Source organism: Juglans regia, chromosome 7 (genome assembly GCF_001411555.2).
Source record: "Juglans regia cultivar Chandler chromosome 7, Walnut 2.0, whole genome shotgun sequence".
NCBI classification, from domain to species: domain Eukaryota; kingdom Viridiplantae; phylum Streptophyta; class Magnoliopsida; order Fagales; family Juglandaceae; genus Juglans; species Juglans regia.
Window position 1 is genome coordinate 20040468 of NC_049907.1, and position 19222 is coordinate 20059689.

Sequence of the window (19222 nt, forward strand, 5' to 3'; positions counted from 1 at the left end):
TTTCCATGAAGGCATCCTGTAGGAAATAGTTTTTTAGTGATTTACCATTTTCCTACTAACACTTGATTCGTAGGAAATAGTTAATTTCCATGAAGGCATCATGTAAGAAATAGTTTTTCATGAAACTGATTTACCCTTTTTCCCACAAACACTAGCTTGTGGGGAAATGCTATTTTCCCCCACTAAAGTGGTACCGTAAACAATAGTTTTAATTTGGGACATTTGTCACAAATTGTTAGCTAATGAATAATTGACGCATTCTTATATCAATACAATCAACTTTGCATTTTCAACACGCAGACAGCAATAAATTATTCAAACACTCACATCTATTTATAACACTCATAATTTGACACCTAGGTGAGATGGAATTATTTATATATTATGGAAACATGCATGTAGGATTATATTTAATTTCTGCGGCCCCTCCAATTCACCCTTCTTCGTGCCTTCCCAATTGTAAACGTCTTCATAAACCAACCATACTTCTTTGTGATAACGATTTGCCCAGACACAACTCCAAACACGAATCCACATCCATATCCAATCGCGACTACTTTCCAACCAAATTCAAATGAGAATTCTGAGTTGTGGCTTGAAGATGGAGGCAATGAGTCCTCAGGATTCCCACATTTCTTTGACAAAGGACTTCCGCATAATTTAGGGTTCTCACTAAACGAACTGACATTGAATGTGTCGAATTGTTTCCCATGTGGTATAGGTCCTGTCAAATGATTACGAGAGACATTAAAGTGTGAAAGGAAAGTGAGTTCCGTTAGTTGCAGAGGGATCGCACCAGACAACTTGTTTTGAGACAGATCCAATGCTTCTAGCCATGTCAAGTTTGCCAATGTAAATGGGATAGGTCCTGTGAGAAAGTTTGAGGAAAGGTTGAGAAGATTGAGTCCTTTCAGATTCCCCACCTCGTCTGGGATTTCTCCTTCAAATCTGTTGTTTGAGAGATCAATAACTATTAACAAATCATTGACTCTTTCATATAGTGTTTTCGTGCCTTTGTTGATCATTGTCATTGAGAAAGAGTAGGTATGGCCCATCTGATCTCCTGCAAGTGTCACTAGAGTTTGGTATTCCTCCACGTACTTTAACCTCTCGGCATCGACGATTTGCATAGCTTTCCAATTTGGGAAGTGTTCAGAGGGCAACTTGCCAGTAAGATCATTATTCGAGAGGTCAATGATGTGCAATTTTGGGAAATCGAAATTGCTATCAGAACTTCCTATTGTACCATAGAGTTCATTAGATCTCAAAATGAGAATCCTCAATTCAGGAAGAATGCCCAACCAGGAAGGAAAAATATCATGTATCTGATTGTTACCAAGATTAACAGCTTCAAGCTTGGTACAATCTGCCAATGATATCGGTACACGCCCCGTAAATGATTTTCACTGAAATCAATCATCATCAATTTGTTTGCTTCACTGCAAATTCGAGGAATGGTTCCATGAAAGCTATTGTTGTGTAAATCCAATTTTTTGAGGGAAGCACTCAAGTTGCCTAAACATTGAGGAAGAAGGCCACTCAAGTTGTTGCTTGACAAATCGAGCTCAGCTATTAAACTTAGATTGCAAATCAAATGTGGAATTTCTCCGGTCAGTCTGTTGTTTGGGACCTTATAGAAAGCAATGGAAGGTGGTGGGATTGGCAGTGACCCTTGAAGCATGTTACAATCAAGGTCCAGTGCCTTTAGATTAACGTAGGGGAGTACAACTGGAAGTTGGTCGAAACCAGTCAGAAAGTTGTCTTCCAGATATAAACCCCACAGAGTTTCTGTACTTACGTTCCCCATCCATTTTGGAACTTGGCCGTGAATTTTGTTTCCCCCAAGATCCAATAGCTCCAACTGATCTTGGTTCCTCAAAAACTCTGGGAACTCACCCAAGTCACAATCAGCTACAAATAATTTAGTAAATTTTGGAAAAGTTGAGTTGGTACTCGGATTTGTAATCAATGAAATATCATTTCCAGATAATTGCAATCCATCTAGCTTTCTGAGTCTCAGAAAAAACTCAAACTCCACCTTGCCACTCAAATCGTTATCATTGAGATATAGAGTTTCAAGATTTACAAGCCTTGATATGGACTGTGGAATTGAACCATGCAACCTATTTGATTGAAGATCTAAAACAATTAGATTGGTAAGGTTACCTAGTGAAGATGGTATTTCTCCTGAGAAATTGCAAAAGCACGCAGTCAACATAACCAAGGACTTGAGGTGACCAATCGAATCTGGTAGCTCACCATAGAAGTTCACGGATCCAAGTCTCAATGTAACAAGGGGGCTAGTTTTGTTAAGTTCTGGGACATATCCCGTGAGGTATTCGTTTCCCCCTATACGAAGAAGCTGAAGCTTAGGTAGATGGAAAATTCCCACGGGAAAGTCACCATGCAAGTCACACCAGCGTAGAGATAGAAATGTTAAAGAAGTTAAGTTTGCCAAGATATTGGGTACATTGGATGATATAAAAACATAGTCAAGATGTAGTACTTCCAAGTTTGTGAAGTTTTGAGCTATAACTCTAAGGCCAGATTTTTGGAGCTTCAGAAACGGATTATCTGAGAGATCCAAGAAAACTAACTTGGAGAGCTCTAAAATTTCTGAAGGGATTTGGCCAGAAAATACAGAGGCTGAGAGGTTGAGCACTGTTAGCCTTGAAAGCTGCCTAAAACTAGTTGGGAGTGGAGAATGCTTAAAGTGATTGTTGGCTAGTTTTAGGCTCTCGAGGTGAGCAAGGTGGAAGAGGCTGCTATTAGAGTGGAGAAAACCTTTAAGATGGCTGCTACTGAGATCGAGGCTGATGACATGACCAGTGTCCTTATTGCACTCTACACCGTCCCAATTGCAGCAATCACTGCTTTCAGGTTTCCAGGATGAAACCTTTGGATAAGCAGAGGGATCACTGAACGCGGACCAATTGATGGTGAAGCTTTCCTTGAACTGCAACAAGGCAAATCTCTCATCATCATGGCACAGGGGCTGCACACCAGAAGAAGAGGCAGAAAGTATAAGATAAAACATCATCAATGAAACAAGAAAGCGCACGACCAAGATGATGAGAGGAAATGATAAATCCATTGTCTAAAATATTGGAGCTGGGGAGAGATCAGAAAAGAAATGGTGGGAAAGGAATTTTAGATGATTTCATTCAATTAACGAGTACGTGATGTATTTAAATTAGTTTTAGATGAGTTGGCTGGGGACCATATGTTTAAATTAGTCAAATCATTGTCTGGCGTATATGCTAAGCTAGCTTACAACATATATTAGTGGATGATATGACGAAACACCTCCCAGATTCTGTTATCGTATCTCATTCAAGTCAAGTCGGCTCCGTGGAATTGAAGGCTTGTGAAAGTAGTGGTCGGCATCGCATGAACCACGTAATGATTTGACCAATCATCATTTGTCTCTAAATAACAACTTAAGATATTTATCTCCTAGAAAATATGACGAATTAACTAAAGAAATTGAATCACGTATGGATTCAAACTTACAACTTACATGAAAAAGTACTGCTTGATATTATTATTAGAGTTTTTTCAATGATAGGTGAAAAAAACTCTATTCATCATTCTATAATGTAACATTAAATAATATGTTCACAAGTTAAATAATAAATAATTTTTAATTATTTAATATCATATCATAAAATAACGAGAATATAATAAAAAAAATAGATGAGTAGCATGCTCTTTTTCAACTTTTAACATTCATAGAGATTGTAAAATTTTGCAACGGGCCACTTCCATAAAAAGACAGTTAGTCAGTTGACGAAGCCTTTTACAAGTGACACGTGTCAGCAAATCAAAACTTGACATGTGTCGTCCTATTAATATTTTTCATTTCAATTTGTATATTATTAAGAATATGTTTAAGTTAAAAAAATAGATTTAAATATAAATATTTTTAAAAAACCTGTTCAACTTAAAAAAAATCAATTAAATTCAAAAATTCAAAAAATTTAGCTGATTTTTTAAAAAGAAAACTGGTTTAACTAAAACAATTATAAAAATATCGTTATCTAAAAAAGATGTGAAAATTCGTTTTAACTAAAATTTCTCATAAAAATAGGTTGTTTAAAAAAAACGTTTAGAAAATCAGTTTAATTAATTTAACCAAAAAAATCTGTGTAAATAAGATAATTCTGAAAAAACAGTTTCACTAAAAATTTAAAAGACAAAAACTACTTTAGTAAAGCCTAAAAATACTTTATAAATATTAAATAAATTCTAAAATAAAGAAAAAGAAAACTCTGCACGGTGGAGAAGTTTTGGGTTAAAACGATTTTTTATATAATTTTCTAGTTAATGTATTTTCAAAAAATTATATTTTTTAAGTTAAAATATTGAAAAATATAAAATAAATCCAAAATTTTAAAAACTAGAATAAAACGAACCTGCGCGTGGGAGAATTGTATTTTTTTTTTTATATATATATAACAGTGGGAGAATTGTTTTTAACTTTAGAATTTATTCAATATTTTGTAAGTGCTTTCCTAGGCTTTAGTTAAAAAAATTTGTGTTTTTAATTTTTATTTAAATTGATTTATAGGATTTTCTTATTTAAACAATTTTTTTAGTTAAATGAAATAACATATTTTCTTTAATTCTTAATTTAAACTCTGTTAAAGTTCGACCTAGATTTTTTAAATAAGTTTTTGTGAAAATAAATTTCTAAGCCTTGTTTAGGTAAAGAGGTTTTTATAATATTTTAGTTAAATCGGTTTTTAAACAAAATTGAAGATAATTTTTTTAAAAATTCTTCTTGTTAAAATGATTTTTTCTTAGTTTTTTAAGTTGAACATATATATTTTTAAAATTATATTTAGTTAAATTTATTTTTTAATTAAACATATTTTCACAATATTTTTCTAAAGTAGAAATTAAAACAAAAAAAGTATTTATCTTATTGTGGTCACACTTTGCTTGGAAATATGTTGATAAAGAGTTAAAAAACCTCATTTTCTCATGTCAAGTCGTTTTCGTTGCATTGAAGGCATGTGAAAGTAATGGTCAGCGTCGCATGAACCACATAATGTTTTGGGCATTCATCACTTGTCTCTAAATAACAACAATAGCATTGGATGAGTTGGCTGGGAGCTATATATATGTTTAATTTTAAATTAGTCAACTAAGTCGCCGTATCATGCTAAGTTAGCGTACAATATATATTAATGGATGATATGTACTTAACATTTATCCTATCATGGTCACACTTCACTTGGATATATGTTGATAAGGATTTAAAAAATCCCACTTTCCCATGTCAAGTCGTCTTTGTTGCATTGAAGGCTTGTGAAAGTAATGGTCGGCCTCGCATGAACCACATAATGTTTTGGTCAATCATCATTTATTTCTAAATAACAATATTAGTCTTGGATGAGTTGGCAAGCGATCATATATATGTTTAACTTTAAATTAGTCAATTAAGTCGTTGCCTCATGCTAAGCTAGCGTACAATATATATTAATGGATGATATGTACATAACATTTATCCTATCGTGGTCACACTTCACTTGGATATATGTTGATAATGAGTTAAAAAAACCTCAATTTCCGATGTCAAGTCATCTCTGTTGCATTGAAGGCTTGTGAAAGTAATGGTCGGCATCGCATGAACCACGTAATGTTTTGGCCATTCATCACTTGTCTCTAAATAACAACAATTGTCTTGGATGAGTTGGCTGGTAACTATATATATGTTTAACTTTAAATTAGTCAAGTCGTCGTCTCATGCTAAGCTAGCGTACAATATATATTAATGGATGATATGTACGTAACATTTATCCTATCGTGGTCACACTTCACTTGGATATATATTGATAATGAGTTAAAAAATCTCACTTTCCGATGTCAAGTCGTCTCTGTTGCATTGAAGGCTTGTGAAAGTAATGGTCGGCGTCGCATGAACCACGTAATGTTTTGGCCATTCATCACTTGTCTCTAAATAACAACAATTGTCTTGGATGAGTTGGTTGGGAACTATATATATGTTTAACTTTAAATTAGTCAAGTCGTCGTCTCGTGCTAAGCTAGCATACAATATATATTAATGGATGATATGTACGTAACATTTATCCTATCGTGGTCACACTTCACTTGGATATATGTTGATAATGAGTTAAAAAACCTCACTTTCCAATGTCAAGTCGTCTCTGTTGCATTGAAGGCTTGTGAAAGTAACGGTCGGCATCGCATGAACCACGTAATGTTTTGGCCATTCATCACTTGTCTCTAAATAACAACAATTGTCTTGGATGAGTTGGCTAGGAATTATATATATGTTTAACTTTAAATTAGTTAAGTCGTCATCTCGTGCTAAGTTAGCATACAATATATATTAATAGATGATATGTACGTAATATTTATCCTATCGTGATTACACTTTGTTTAGATATATGTTGATAATGAGTTAAAAAACCTCACTTTCCGATATCAAGTCGTTTCCATGGCATGAACCACGTAATGTTTTGGCTAATCGTCATTTGTCTTTAAATAACAGCTTAAGATATTTCTCTCCTAGAAATTATGACCAAGTAAAAAAGTTCTGAATCACATATGGATTCACACTTAATATTATAAAACTCAAAAATTTCTCCATGTATACAAAGCTTTAGACATCGTGCAAACTTGATCGTTCACTTAACTTTTGTAAATCTATGATATTATTCCAATTTATTTTCTCCCAAAATAAGAAATAAGCTATTTTTGGTACTAAACATTTGGCAATAACTTTTTAAAACCTTGAAAATATGACCAGGAGGGATGCTATATCTTAATGTTATCATCTTCTAACGAATAATAATATATATCCTAATTTATTTTTTAGTAATGATACTTATCATCTATTTTTTTATTATCTTTTCATTATCTTATGATGTGGTATTAGATGATAGAAGACTATTTATTATATTTTTCTTTTAAAGCTATTATTTAATAATACATCATGAGATGATGTAGACAAGGATAATAAATACATTAAATCTTTATTTTTAGGGTTAATGGCAAATTCAGTACTCCAAATTTCACCGGTTTGCAATATTTATACCTAAGATTGTAAGATTTTGCAATTCGCAACTTCGATAAAAAGATCGTTTGTTAGTTAACGAAGCCTTCTACTAGTGATCGTGTCAGCAAATCAAAACTTGACATGAGCCGTTCCTATTCATTTTTTTCATATCAACCCAAAATTAAAATTATAAAATGATTAATTAAAAACTTATTTGAATGAAATTAAAAGTATTATAAAAATATTATGTTTACGTTAAAATAATCGATTTAAATGAAAATAATTTTTAAAAAATCTGTTCAACTTGAAACAACAACGAAAAAATCACTTTAATTAAAAAATTCAAAAAACGAATATGTTTAGCTGATTTTTTAAAAAGAAAACTGGTTTAACTAAAAAATTTATAATAATATCGTTATCTGAAAAAGATGTGAAAAGTCGTTTTAACTGAAAATGCTTACAAAAATAGGCTGTTTAAAAAACGTTTAGAAAATCAGTTTAATTCATATAAAAAAATCAGTTTAATTAATTTAACCAAAACAATCTGTGTAAATAAGAAAATTCTGGAAAAACAGTTTTACTAAAAATTAAAAATTCAGAAAACTACTTAAGTACAGCCTAAAGATAATTTATAAATATTAAATAAAGAAAAAATAAAAATCTGCACGGTGGAGAAGGTTTGAGTTAAAATGATTTTTTATATAGTTTTCTAGTTAATGTATTTTACAAAAATCGATTTTTTAAGTTAAAATATTGAAAAATATTAAATAAATTCAAAATTTTTAAAAATAAAATTTTAAAACGACTAATTCGTTAAGATATGCTTTAAAATGAGTCAACCCGTTCAATCCGAAATCAAAATGTTATGAATCTTTTAAATTTTATTTCGAAATTATAGTTTTATTATATATTATATATATTTGAGTTGTAATATTAATATTTCTCAATATGCTTATGTTTTTATTATTTAGATTGCAATTCTAAACCTATGTTCATATTTGTTACTGTAGGGTTTGTAATATTAGTTTTATTATATGTTAAAATTTGAAAACTATTGATAGTTTTTGTTAATAGAAAGTTTCTTTTAAGATATTGTGACTACTAATAAATACAGCTTTAACTTTTATGTGAAATTATGTTAATAAGGTCAAATAAGATATGTGTGTTAGTTCAACTAATATATATTAAACGGATTTAAATGAGTTGTGTTGTTGACTGACTTATTTTTAATTAATTATTAAATAGATCAAAATAGGTGACACGACACGTTATCAAAATGGGTTGAGTTAGAGTTTGACACGTTTAGATTAACGGGTTGGGTTTGAGTTAATCTATATGGTTGAATGTTCATGACTTAATACAAGAAGAACACGAACTAAAAATACGATTTGCCACCCGTAGTTTTTAACTTTAGAAGTTATTTAATATTTTGGAAATGTTTGTTAGGCTTTAGTTGAAATTTTTTTGTCTTTTTAATTTTTATTTAAATTGATTTATAGGATTTTCTAATTTCCACAAATTTGCTTAATTAGTTAAATGAGTTAAACAGATTTTCTAAAAATTATTTATTTAAATTCTATTGAATTTCGACCGAGGTTTTTTAAATAAATATTATTTGTGAAAGTAAATTTTTAAATCTTGTATAGGTAAAGAAGTTTTTATAGTTTTTTAGTTAAACCAATTGGAAGGGATATTTGGGCCCTCCGGTTGTGAAGCCCATGACTGGAAGGCAGGCCTAACCTGTTGCCTTGACCTATAAGATTTATGGCCCAAGACCACATGGTAGATAACACTACTTGCGGGGGGGATAATGCCCACAGATTGAGGTAGTTATCCTAGGTAGGATAACACCTATAAACCAGGACAGTTATGCCCTCCTGTTATTAAGGGATTGTTAAGGATAAACACAAGGGATTGGTGATTATTGACGTCGCCAACACTTCAGTGTGCCTTTATAAATAAGCCTATGGAGGTAACAAATGATCACTTGACTTCCTGATATGCTTACACTCAAACTATTTCTCTAACTAAGCCATCAGAGTTTCTCTCGGGTGCTCAGTGTCGACCTTTCATTTGTTATAGGTCATCCAAGTGGTTGGTGGTGTGAAACATGTCTTTTACAATGCCGTCGTTTGTGAGATCTCTACAGACTTCAGCGTGATTTTTGCATGCAACCTACTATGCAATTTCACCCAACCCACTATCAAGAGATGAATAGGGCAGAGGTAGAAACAAGATATGTAGAGGCCAATGAGAAGTTGAAAAAAGCGATGGCCGTTGTCAAGCAATTACAAAAGGAGAACGAATGGTTAAAGCGGCATAACGCCGGTGCACCACCCCTCCAGAACAGGCAGGTAGAAGGAGATGCACACAATGTGGGGGGAATGAATAGTGAAGAGTTGGAAAAGAAGAGACTACATGACAAACTACGCAGCCTCATTGACAAAATACAAGGAGATGGCAAGAAGAATGGGAGGATCCTCTTCTGTGGAAAACCTGCTAAACCACACTGACCTTCCTTTTAGTGAGAAAGTGATGGCGGTGCACTTCACACCTAAGTTTAAGGTTCCTCAAATTGATTTGTATGAACGGTCACGGGACCCTATGGATCACCTTGAAAACTTCAAGGTGCACATAACTCTTCATGGCTTTCCTTGAGAGGTGGCTTGTCGAGCTTTCCCACTGACACTGAAAGGGATAGTACGGGGTTGGTTCGGGACTTTGTGCCCCGAGTTGGTAAGGGATCATATATATATTTAACTTTAAATTAGTCAAGTCGTCGTCTCGTGCTAAGCTAGCATACAATATATATTAATGGATGATATGTATGTAACATTTATCCTATCGTGATCACACTTCGCTCAGATATATGTTTATAAGGAGCTAAAAAACATCACTTTCCCATGTCAAGTCGTTTCTATGGCATTGAAGGCTTGTGCAAGTAATGGTCGGCGTCGCATGAACCACGTAATGTTTTGTCCAATCATCTAAGCTAGCTTACAATATTATGATCATATGTCATTTTTGAATAAGTCAAGTCGTCGTCTCATGCTAAGCTAGCTTACAATTTTAATAATGGTTTAATTTATATGTAGGTAAGACCTCGGGAAATCGATTCTCCTATCCTATTCATGTATTCTCACTTCGCTCAGACATATATATTATGCTGATAAAGAGTTAGCCAGTTTTAGATATAAAAAGTGTTTCATTTAATATTATTTTATTATCATAATTTTTTCAAATTCTCACACAAAATATAATAAACAGTTTAACTTTTTTAAATTTAAAATAATAATAATATAAAAAAACATTTTAACAATATTTTATTTTATTTTCAACTTTTATCTCAACGCATCTCATCTCAACTCACTATCCAAACTAATGCACCTTAAAAAACCTCACTTTCCAAAGTCAATTTGTTTATGTGGCATTAACTGCTCGTGAAAGTTATGGTCGTCGTCACATGAACCACGTAATGTTTTGGCCAGTCATCATTTGCTTCTAAATAATAATTGAAGATATTCATGTATTTCATAAAGAAATTTTTTATACAATCTCTTGGAAAAGAAAAAGAGATAGATATGTAAGGAAATCATGTATTGCTTTAAGATTTAGGTGTCTTTTGGATGTTGATGTGAGAAATTTATAAATAATAGTGAAATAATTTGTAAATAGTAATGAAATGGTTTGAGTTAAGATATTTTATAGGAGTTTGAGAAAATAGAAAAAAAATTGAATAAAAAAATTATAAAATTAAAATATCGTTAGAATATAGTTTTTTAAGATTATTTTTATTTTGAAATTTGAAAAAAATGCTTTTTTTTAATATCTTGTTCTAAAGTTTGGGAAAAGTGTTGGAAGGACAGATTCGTCCCTAGGCAGGTTGAACCCAGTCCAATTATCAGAGTTAAGGGCCCAATGTTGGCTCCCCGTACGACGAGGAGATGGCTTGGGCCAGCATGGGAAAAATTATTTGAGTTGAAGTTGGAAGACCTGAATGCTTTATTTATAGTCTTCTCTCCCACTCTCTCACACCAAAAGAAGCCTTTAGATATGATTTTCACCGGAGGAGGAGACCTCAGCTTCCTCCTCCTTCTCCCTCTCTTATTCTATTTTCTTAGTTTATTTTTCTTCATTCAAAGTCAAAAAAGTCAGATTTACAGTTTTTCGGCAACTCTCGAGAGACATACTTAGCACAAGAAGACTCTTAGATTGTAAATCGTTTAGAGGATAGTGGCGGTCTTGCAAAAATCATCACGCATGGTCCTCATGGGCCGCTCACAACTGCACGTGGTCCTCACGCGCCAGCCCTTCCGGCAGCTTTTCTCGCTACACGCGCTAGATCACCAGAATCACCACTACCAGATCTTTCAGATCTGCCTTTTGTGGCTAAAAAGAGAAAAGCTTCACTACCATCATAGATTTTAAAGTCTACCGGAGTTGGTTCAAACTGTAATCCGTCCTTTTTCGTTTTGATTTTCTTTATTATATAGCTAAAAAAAAAAAAAAAAAGTCCGTCTCTTGGACGATTTATTCGTAGAGGTTGAGTCCTCCTCCCTTTCTATGAAGGGTGAGGTTGAGTCTCTGTTTAGATAGAGTGATGTCTCTTGGACATTTGTCTATAAAGAGTATCATCAGTAGTGAAGTCCAGATCAGTCCAGTAGTGTATTGGTGGAGCTCCAAATTGTTGATATGGGAATTGTATGTATCTGATCATGGATATAAGTTTCTCTTGATGAATAAATGATGATATTTTCCTTGAAAAAAACAAGCTTAGAAAACCTTTAGGTTCTTTTTATTTCTCACTTTTCTAACTTTTTGGATATGACCATGGCATTTCAGTATTTTGAAAAACCAATTAGAGAGAGAGAGAGAGAGAGATTAGGGATTAGAAATTTACACTCAAATAGGATAAATTCAGAAAGAAAGAAAAAATAAAGAGAGAAATAAGTCCTCATCGAGTAGAGAAATTATAGATTACAAATTTACACTCAAATCTGATGAGTTCTGAAAGAAGAAATATGTTTGCACCTCACAACGTCTTATGAATGGAAGGAGTATTTGAGGTGACTTTTCATCGCAGGGTAGGAGAAAAAGAAATGTCAAGAGTAAAAGTTTGTCCCTTTTTTTGAAATATTTACCAAACAGCCATTATCCTTAAATCCGAAACGAAATATGTATTTTAGCCGAAACATCGGAATCCAGTTGGAATGGACCAGAACAGACCGGAATAAGCAGAAACGACTAGAATTTGAGCCAAAACGGAACAACCAGTTAGCTCGTGTTGGTTACTAATAAGGCAAGAAATATTCCAGTCATTCATGCTGGAATGGAACAAAAATAAGAACAATGGTCGAGAGCCCCCGACAGGGAGTACTACATTAAATGCAATTGTATTTTGTTTTTTCACCAAAACTAGTGTTTCATGTTGGAGCCCAATTGTGATGTGGCCTTAGCCAATTGCCTAGGGCTTGTTTGGAAGATAAGATGGTTTCATCTCATCTCATCTCATTTTCAAACATTACTCAAACACGAATATTTTTTAATTTCAAATATTCAACTTTTTTATCTAATCATTTTAACATTTTCAAACTTCAAAATAAAACACAAAAAATAATTCAACTTTTTTAAGTTCCTAAACAAAAATAATATTAAAAATTTATATTCCAACAATATTTTAACTTTATAATATTTTTATTCAACTTTTTTTCTCACATCTCCCAAAATCCCATAAAACATCATAACTCAAACCATTTCACTACTATTTACAAACCATTTCACTATTGTTCACTTATTTCTCATCTCATATTATTCTCCAAGCACTCCCTTCCTTAAGTCACCTATTCTTTAGGACGGCTCTGTTCCCAACCAAAAGCATGTGTTTAGACTTTAACCCGAAAATTCCAACCTTTCTAGCTACCTCCTTGTATCAAATTCAAACACAAATTAATTTGCAAAAAAATAAATATTAATCTTACGTTTCTAACACCTCTTTTTTTATTAAATTAGAAATAAGACTGTTCATCTGAGTTCCGGCCTGGGAACTCGAGTACACCCGGATCAGAACTCAAGTTTTAAATTCGGGTCGTAACCCAGATCGGGTCAGACCCAGTCAGGAACCCGGATTTCTAACACCTATTTCTTGGCTAAATTAGAAATAAGACCGTTCATCCGAGTTCCAGCCTGGGAACTTGGGTATACCAGAATCGGAACCCAAGTTTCATATTCGGGTCGTAACCCAGATCGGGTTAGCCTGGGTCAGACCCAGGCCAGAACCCAGATTCTAGGTTACGAACTGAACCCGAGTGTTTTTCTTTTTTTTTTAAGCCTACATGGTTTAGCCTTGATAGTACTATTTTAGGTTAGGAACACCAACAGGAATGACAGGGACAACCCCCTCCATAACACGATGTCTTCCCGAAAGGTACTCCAATGGTGGTGGCACTCGAACATGATGAGGCTGCATATTATGGGACTTTCGCCTTTATAGAGACATTGATAATGCCATTCCACTCCCCATTACTGTCTCTCAATCTGTAACTCAGAAAATGCAGATAATTCCGTGGCACAAAACCTCCGATGAAATCTGACACCGGAATCCTTTCCATCCCCAATGTTTTGTCCCTGGCAGAGGTCTTACATTGTACCTCTACTATTATAAACCATGCATGCATTGGGATGTCCACATTGTGCTTTTCATTCCAGCAAGGATAGCTCCCACCGTCCTTGTCCGTCTTTGTTCTGCAGAGGGGCTGCGAATCTGTTCAGATTACAGCGAAAACATTCTTCTTGACGTGTTTCTGGTTGTTTTGTGTATCTTCACAGGAGATCACCATGATCTCAAGGGTGCGGGATGCCATGCTAAACATGTCGATCAAAGAAATAAATATTTATATGGAAATAGCTAGTCGGCAAAAGCGTATGTGCGTTTTGCGTACCTTCGAATTAATGATATTGAACGTTTGATTTATTGGGTTTCTAAATTCCAAATATTTGGGAGTAATATCGATGAGAGGGGAGAGGAAATGCTTTTATAGGCGTTTTAATGGAGGAAACAAACAACCTAAGTCAAGGGAAGGAAGACAGAAACATGTATGTGGTTTCTGTGTTTGTTCAAAATTTTGAACTAACGCGGAAGGTCGATAGGAATTGCTGTTTGTTTGCGGATTAAACCCACAAGGAAATTAGACGGCAATCTTTTTATTTATTTACTTTTAAGTGTGTTGGACTTGGAATTCAATTCTGGCGTGTGGAAGTGATAATGTTAAAAAAAAACTCGAATTGTGGGTTTTAAACCCAATACCCGGCCCGGGTGTATTCAGGTATTGTTATGCGGGTACTAGCCTGGGTTTATTCTGGGCCGGAACCCAATTATCCGGATTTCGGATTGGGTTGGGAAAAAAAAGGGCCCGGATGAACAGTCTTAATTAGAAATATCATTCATTTTACTCAAAATGTATTCTAATTGTTACCTCTTTACAATATACTATCAATATATAATAATATCTATTTACGAGTAATAGTTATATCCATTACTATTTGTATATAATGAAAAAAACCATATCATATATAAAGTCAAATATTATCGGATTCTCTTCATTTATGAGAAATACTACTAAATCATAATAAATACGATATTTCACATCCAATATATCTTAATAAAGCTAATTACCATAGATACGTGCTATATACATAATGTTGAAATTTAAATATACAACAAACACCTTCCCACCAAGAGGAAACCTTTGGATACGAAGAGGGATCTCCAGATGCAAACTGATAGATGATTAAGCTTTTCTTGAATTGTAACGTCAATAAGAGAGAACGACGTAACAAATACGTCATTCTCAGATGAGTATAAATAATATTGTTATCATGTTAGCGTTTTAACTCTCAGATGAGCATTTTATAGAATTCATTTGAACTTTGTTCTCTTCTCAAGTCAAGGGTCATCATGATCTTTTTGCTCTGTATAATAAGTTAAGATAAATTAATTTTTAACAGATATTAAAATCTAAAAGGTCCGACCCACATATGAAATTAAACTACCAAAGGCAAAGGCTATTTAAAGCATAACTATTTAAAAATCTAAAACTTTTTGTTACTGTTGTAATATTACATATTAATAAGAGTATACTCCAACTTCGTCTCTGTCAAAATAATAAATAACACATTAATTGTACCAAACATCTAATAGTGATTTTTTAAAAATGAAAATATCATCTTACAATTATTTTGTAACACTATAAATAGATAAAAAGTAATTTTGTAAAATTAAAATTCATTTTTAATAAAGTGACGTGTTTGTATTGATTAATTGTAAAATAGTTTTAAAAAATTGTTTGTATATCATTACATTTTTCAAAAAATCTCGAAAAAAATAGTTTTCCTGGAATGATATATTATTTATCATCTCATCTACTTATAAGCAACTACTTCCTATTATTGTATTTATCCTCCCAGCTTCATCTTCTTGTTATCGAATCATTTAATTTTTACAAACATAAATAAATAGAAAATAATAATTGATTACAAATGAGTTCATGGGCAGACCTAATTTAATTTTTATAAATAGAAAATTATAAGTAGATGTTGTACTACTATAATGAGTCCTGCTGGCTCTAGCATGTGTTTCTAAATATATATTTTTTACAATTATTTTTTATAGAACTTTTTTTAATATTTTAAAATATTTTAAAAAAATAAAATAAATTTATAATATTATTAAAAAATACTTCTTTAATCATGAAGTAAAAAAATTATTAAAAAATATTTCCTTAATCATGAAGTAAAATAAAAACTTCATTAATCACGAAGTAAAATAAAAAAAATAATTTTTTTTTACTTTATGATTAAGGAAGTATTTTTTAATAATATTATAGATTTTTTTATTTTTTTAAATATTAAAATTATTAAAAAAATTTACAAAAAAATTTATAAAAAAATTTATAAAAAAATAATTATCAAAAAAATATATCAAAAAATACATAATAGATCCAACGGTAACTCCCAACGAGAGCCACCCGCGGTTGCTCTATCATTTTCCCTACTATAATATTATTGGGAGAAGTTGCATCTAAGTCAACGCTACTTCGTTAATATATAACACATATTTAACATGATTTCCTTTAGAAGAAATTTGTTGAGTTGGTGACATGGCAGCAAATAAGAAGTGACGCAGTTTCTTTTGAGCTGCAAATTAATTGTACCAAACATTATAATAGTGATTTTTTAAAAATGAAAATATCATCTTACAATTATTTTGTAACACTATAAATAGATAAAAAGTAATTTTGTAAAATTAAAATTCATTTTTAATAAAGTGACGTGTTTGTATTGATTAATTGTAAAATAGTTTTAAAAAATTGTTTGTATATCATTACATTTTTCAAAAAATCTCGAAAAAAATAGTTTTCCTGGAATGATATATTATTTATCATCTCATCTACTTATAAGCAACTACTTCCTATTATTGTATTTATCCTCCCAGCTTCATCTTCTTGTTATCGAATCATTTAATTTTTACAAACATAAATAAATAGAAAATAATAATTGATTACAAATGAGTTCATGGGCAGACCTAATTTAATTTTTATAAATAGAAAATTATAAGTAGATGTTGTACTACTATAATGAGTCCTGCTGGCTCTAGCATGTGTTTCTAAATATATATTTTTTACAATTATTTTTTATAGAACTTTTTTTAATATTTTAAAATATTTTAAAAAAATAAAATAAATTTATAATATTATTAAAAAATACTTCTTTAATCATGAAGTAAAAAAATTATTAAAAAATATTTCCTTAATCATGAAGTAAAATAAAAACTTCATTAATCACGAAGTAAAATAAAAAAAATAATTTTTTTTTACTTTATGATTAAGGAAGTATTTTTTAATAATATTATAGATTTTTTTATTTTTTTAAATATTAAAATTATTAAAAAAATTTACAAAAAAATTTATAAAAAAATTTATAAAAAAATAATTATCAAAAAAATATATCAAAAAATACATAATAGATCCAACGGTAACTCCCAACGAGAGCCACCCGCGGTTGCTCTATCATTTTCCCTACTATAATATTATTGGGAGAAGTTGCATCTAAGTCAACGCTACTTCGTTAATATATAACACATATTTAACATGATTTCCTTTAGAAGAAATTTGTTGAGTTGGTGACATGGCAGCAAATAAGAAGTGACGCAGTTTCTTTTGAGCTGCAAATTACCACCATCATGGCTTCATCAATCTGATCTCCGCGTACTTCCTCTCATTCCTCCTTTTTTCCTCTCTCTCCCTAACTCTCTCTCTCACGATTGCATTGGGCTCATGTTCCTTTTGCACGACCCAAAAACCGCTCAATCTCTCAGACATCATTCATCTATCTCCTGATAAAATCATGCATGGGGTAATCTGTTTTTTTTTACGGATCGACAAGATACTCCGTTTGAATCTATCGGTGATATTTGATATTTGAATCTCTACTGGTGGTTTCTTTTTTCCATTTGTTCCTCATTTGGCAATCTTGATTTTGAGGGTAGTGGGTAATTTTGATGAGAGGCCTAAGTAGGAGAAGAAAGCATAGCATATGCATCTATAAGACTAGGGCACGAGTCGTCGCCACGTTATGGCCTGATGCAGTTATTGCTTGAGCTTCATCCTTGTTGCCTTCTTTATGGTATTTTTAGATGGAATGGCAGATCCTGCTAGCCATGGGAAAATGGATGAGACATTGAGCAAGTCAGTTTCCCTTCACTCACCCCTAATTATTTTTATCTTTTTCTCAAGTCTTCTGTTTGTTTTAGAGAAAATTGAGGGAGTAGTTCTCTTTCCCAATTTAATGAATCAAGTAATTAAGGTTTTGTGAAACATTATTGAATTTCATGACTTGGTGTTATAGCTCTTTTAGGTGTTTTTGTTGTAGGCAAGTATCTGTGAATGAAGGAGGTCCAGACAAAGACAAGCAGAGTACAGAAGTAGTAGCTCAAGATGAAGTTGAATATTCTCCAGATTACCAGACTACTACTCTTTATCTTGTCTTAGATATATGTGTTTGAAATTCTCTCCTTGTATACAGAACATTACTGTAACGATTACTGTAAGTGGAACGGAAATAGTAAAATCACCAGAGCAAGGCATCTCTGCTTTCACTGCCATAAATCTTTTGGTTAATTTTCTTTCAAAACACTTATTTTATTTAGAGCTTGGTTGGAAATGCAACAGATTCTTTTCAGTACAAACATCCTATCCATGGCCCTTTCCTATAGCATCTAAAAGAAAGCCACAATAATAGTACATACTACAGACATTGTGCATGTAATTACTTATATATTATGGAAACATGCATGTAGGATTATTTAATTTCTGCGGCCCCTCCAATTCACCCTTCTTTGGTTCGGCTGCCAATAGCAAACGTCTTCATAAACCAACCATACTTCTTTGTGATCATGATTTGCCTAGACACAGCTCCAAACACGAATCCATATCCAAATCTCATCGCGACTACTTTCCAACCAAATTCAAATGAGAACTCTAAGTTGTGGTTCGTTGAGTTGTGGCTTGAAGATGGAGGCAATGAGTCCTCAGGATTCCCACATTTATTTGACAAAGGGCTTCCGCATAATTCAGGGTTCTCATTGAACGAACTGCTATTGAATGTGTCGAATTGTTTTCCATGTGGTAGAGATCCTGTCACGCGATTATGGGAGACATTAAAGTATGAAAGAAAAGTGAGTTTCGTTAGGTTTAGAGGGATTACACCAGACAACTTGTTTTGAGACAGATCCAATGCTTCTAGCCTTGTCAAGTTTTCTAATGTAAATGGGATAGGACCTATGAGAAAGTTATGGGAAAGGTTGAGCAAATTAAGTCATTCTAGATGCCCCACCACGTCTGAGATTTCTCCTTCAAATCTGTTGTTCGAGAGATAAATAACTATGAAGAAATCAGGGAATTTCTGGTATTCAGTTTACGTGCCTTTGTTGATCATTTTCATTGAGTAAAAGGAGGCAGTGTGCATCGAATATGTTGCAGACATAATTGTTGGTTTTGCCCTATATACTTTAAGCTCTCAGCATCGACGATTTGCATGGCTTTCCAATTTTGGAAGTGTTCAAAGGGCAACTTGACACTAAGATCATTATTTGAGAGGTAAATAATGTGCAATTTCGAGAAATCGAAATTGCTATCAGAA

General features: G+C 32.5%; 1 protein-coding gene across 1 annotated transcript; it reads right to left on the minus strand.

Annotated features, from left to right (window-relative positions):
* Positions 1–410: 410 nt before the first annotated feature.
* LOC108979864 (receptor-like protein 9DC3) lies at positions 411–3094 on the minus strand. The gene is made up of 2 exons (XM_018950630.1): positions 1522–3094; positions 411–1366 (listed from the first exon to the last, which is right to left on the minus strand). The coding sequence occupies exons 1-2, from the start codon at positions 3092–3094 to the stop codon at positions 411–413; spliced, it is 2529 nt and encodes an 842-aa protein (XP_018806175.1).
* Between the last annotated feature and the right edge of the window lie 16128 nt (positions 3095–19222).

Bases quoted from the DNA above. Each gene is read 5' to 3' on its own strand.
- LOC108979864 (XM_018950630.1), bottom strand. From the start codon at position 3,094: ATGGATTTATCATTTCCTCTCATCATCTTGGTCGTGCGCTTTCTTGTT. The intron at 1,367-1,521 runs GTTTAGGCAACT...TATCATTGGCAG, and splicing joins GAGTGGCCTTCTTCCTCAAT to ATTGTACCAAGCTTGAAGCT.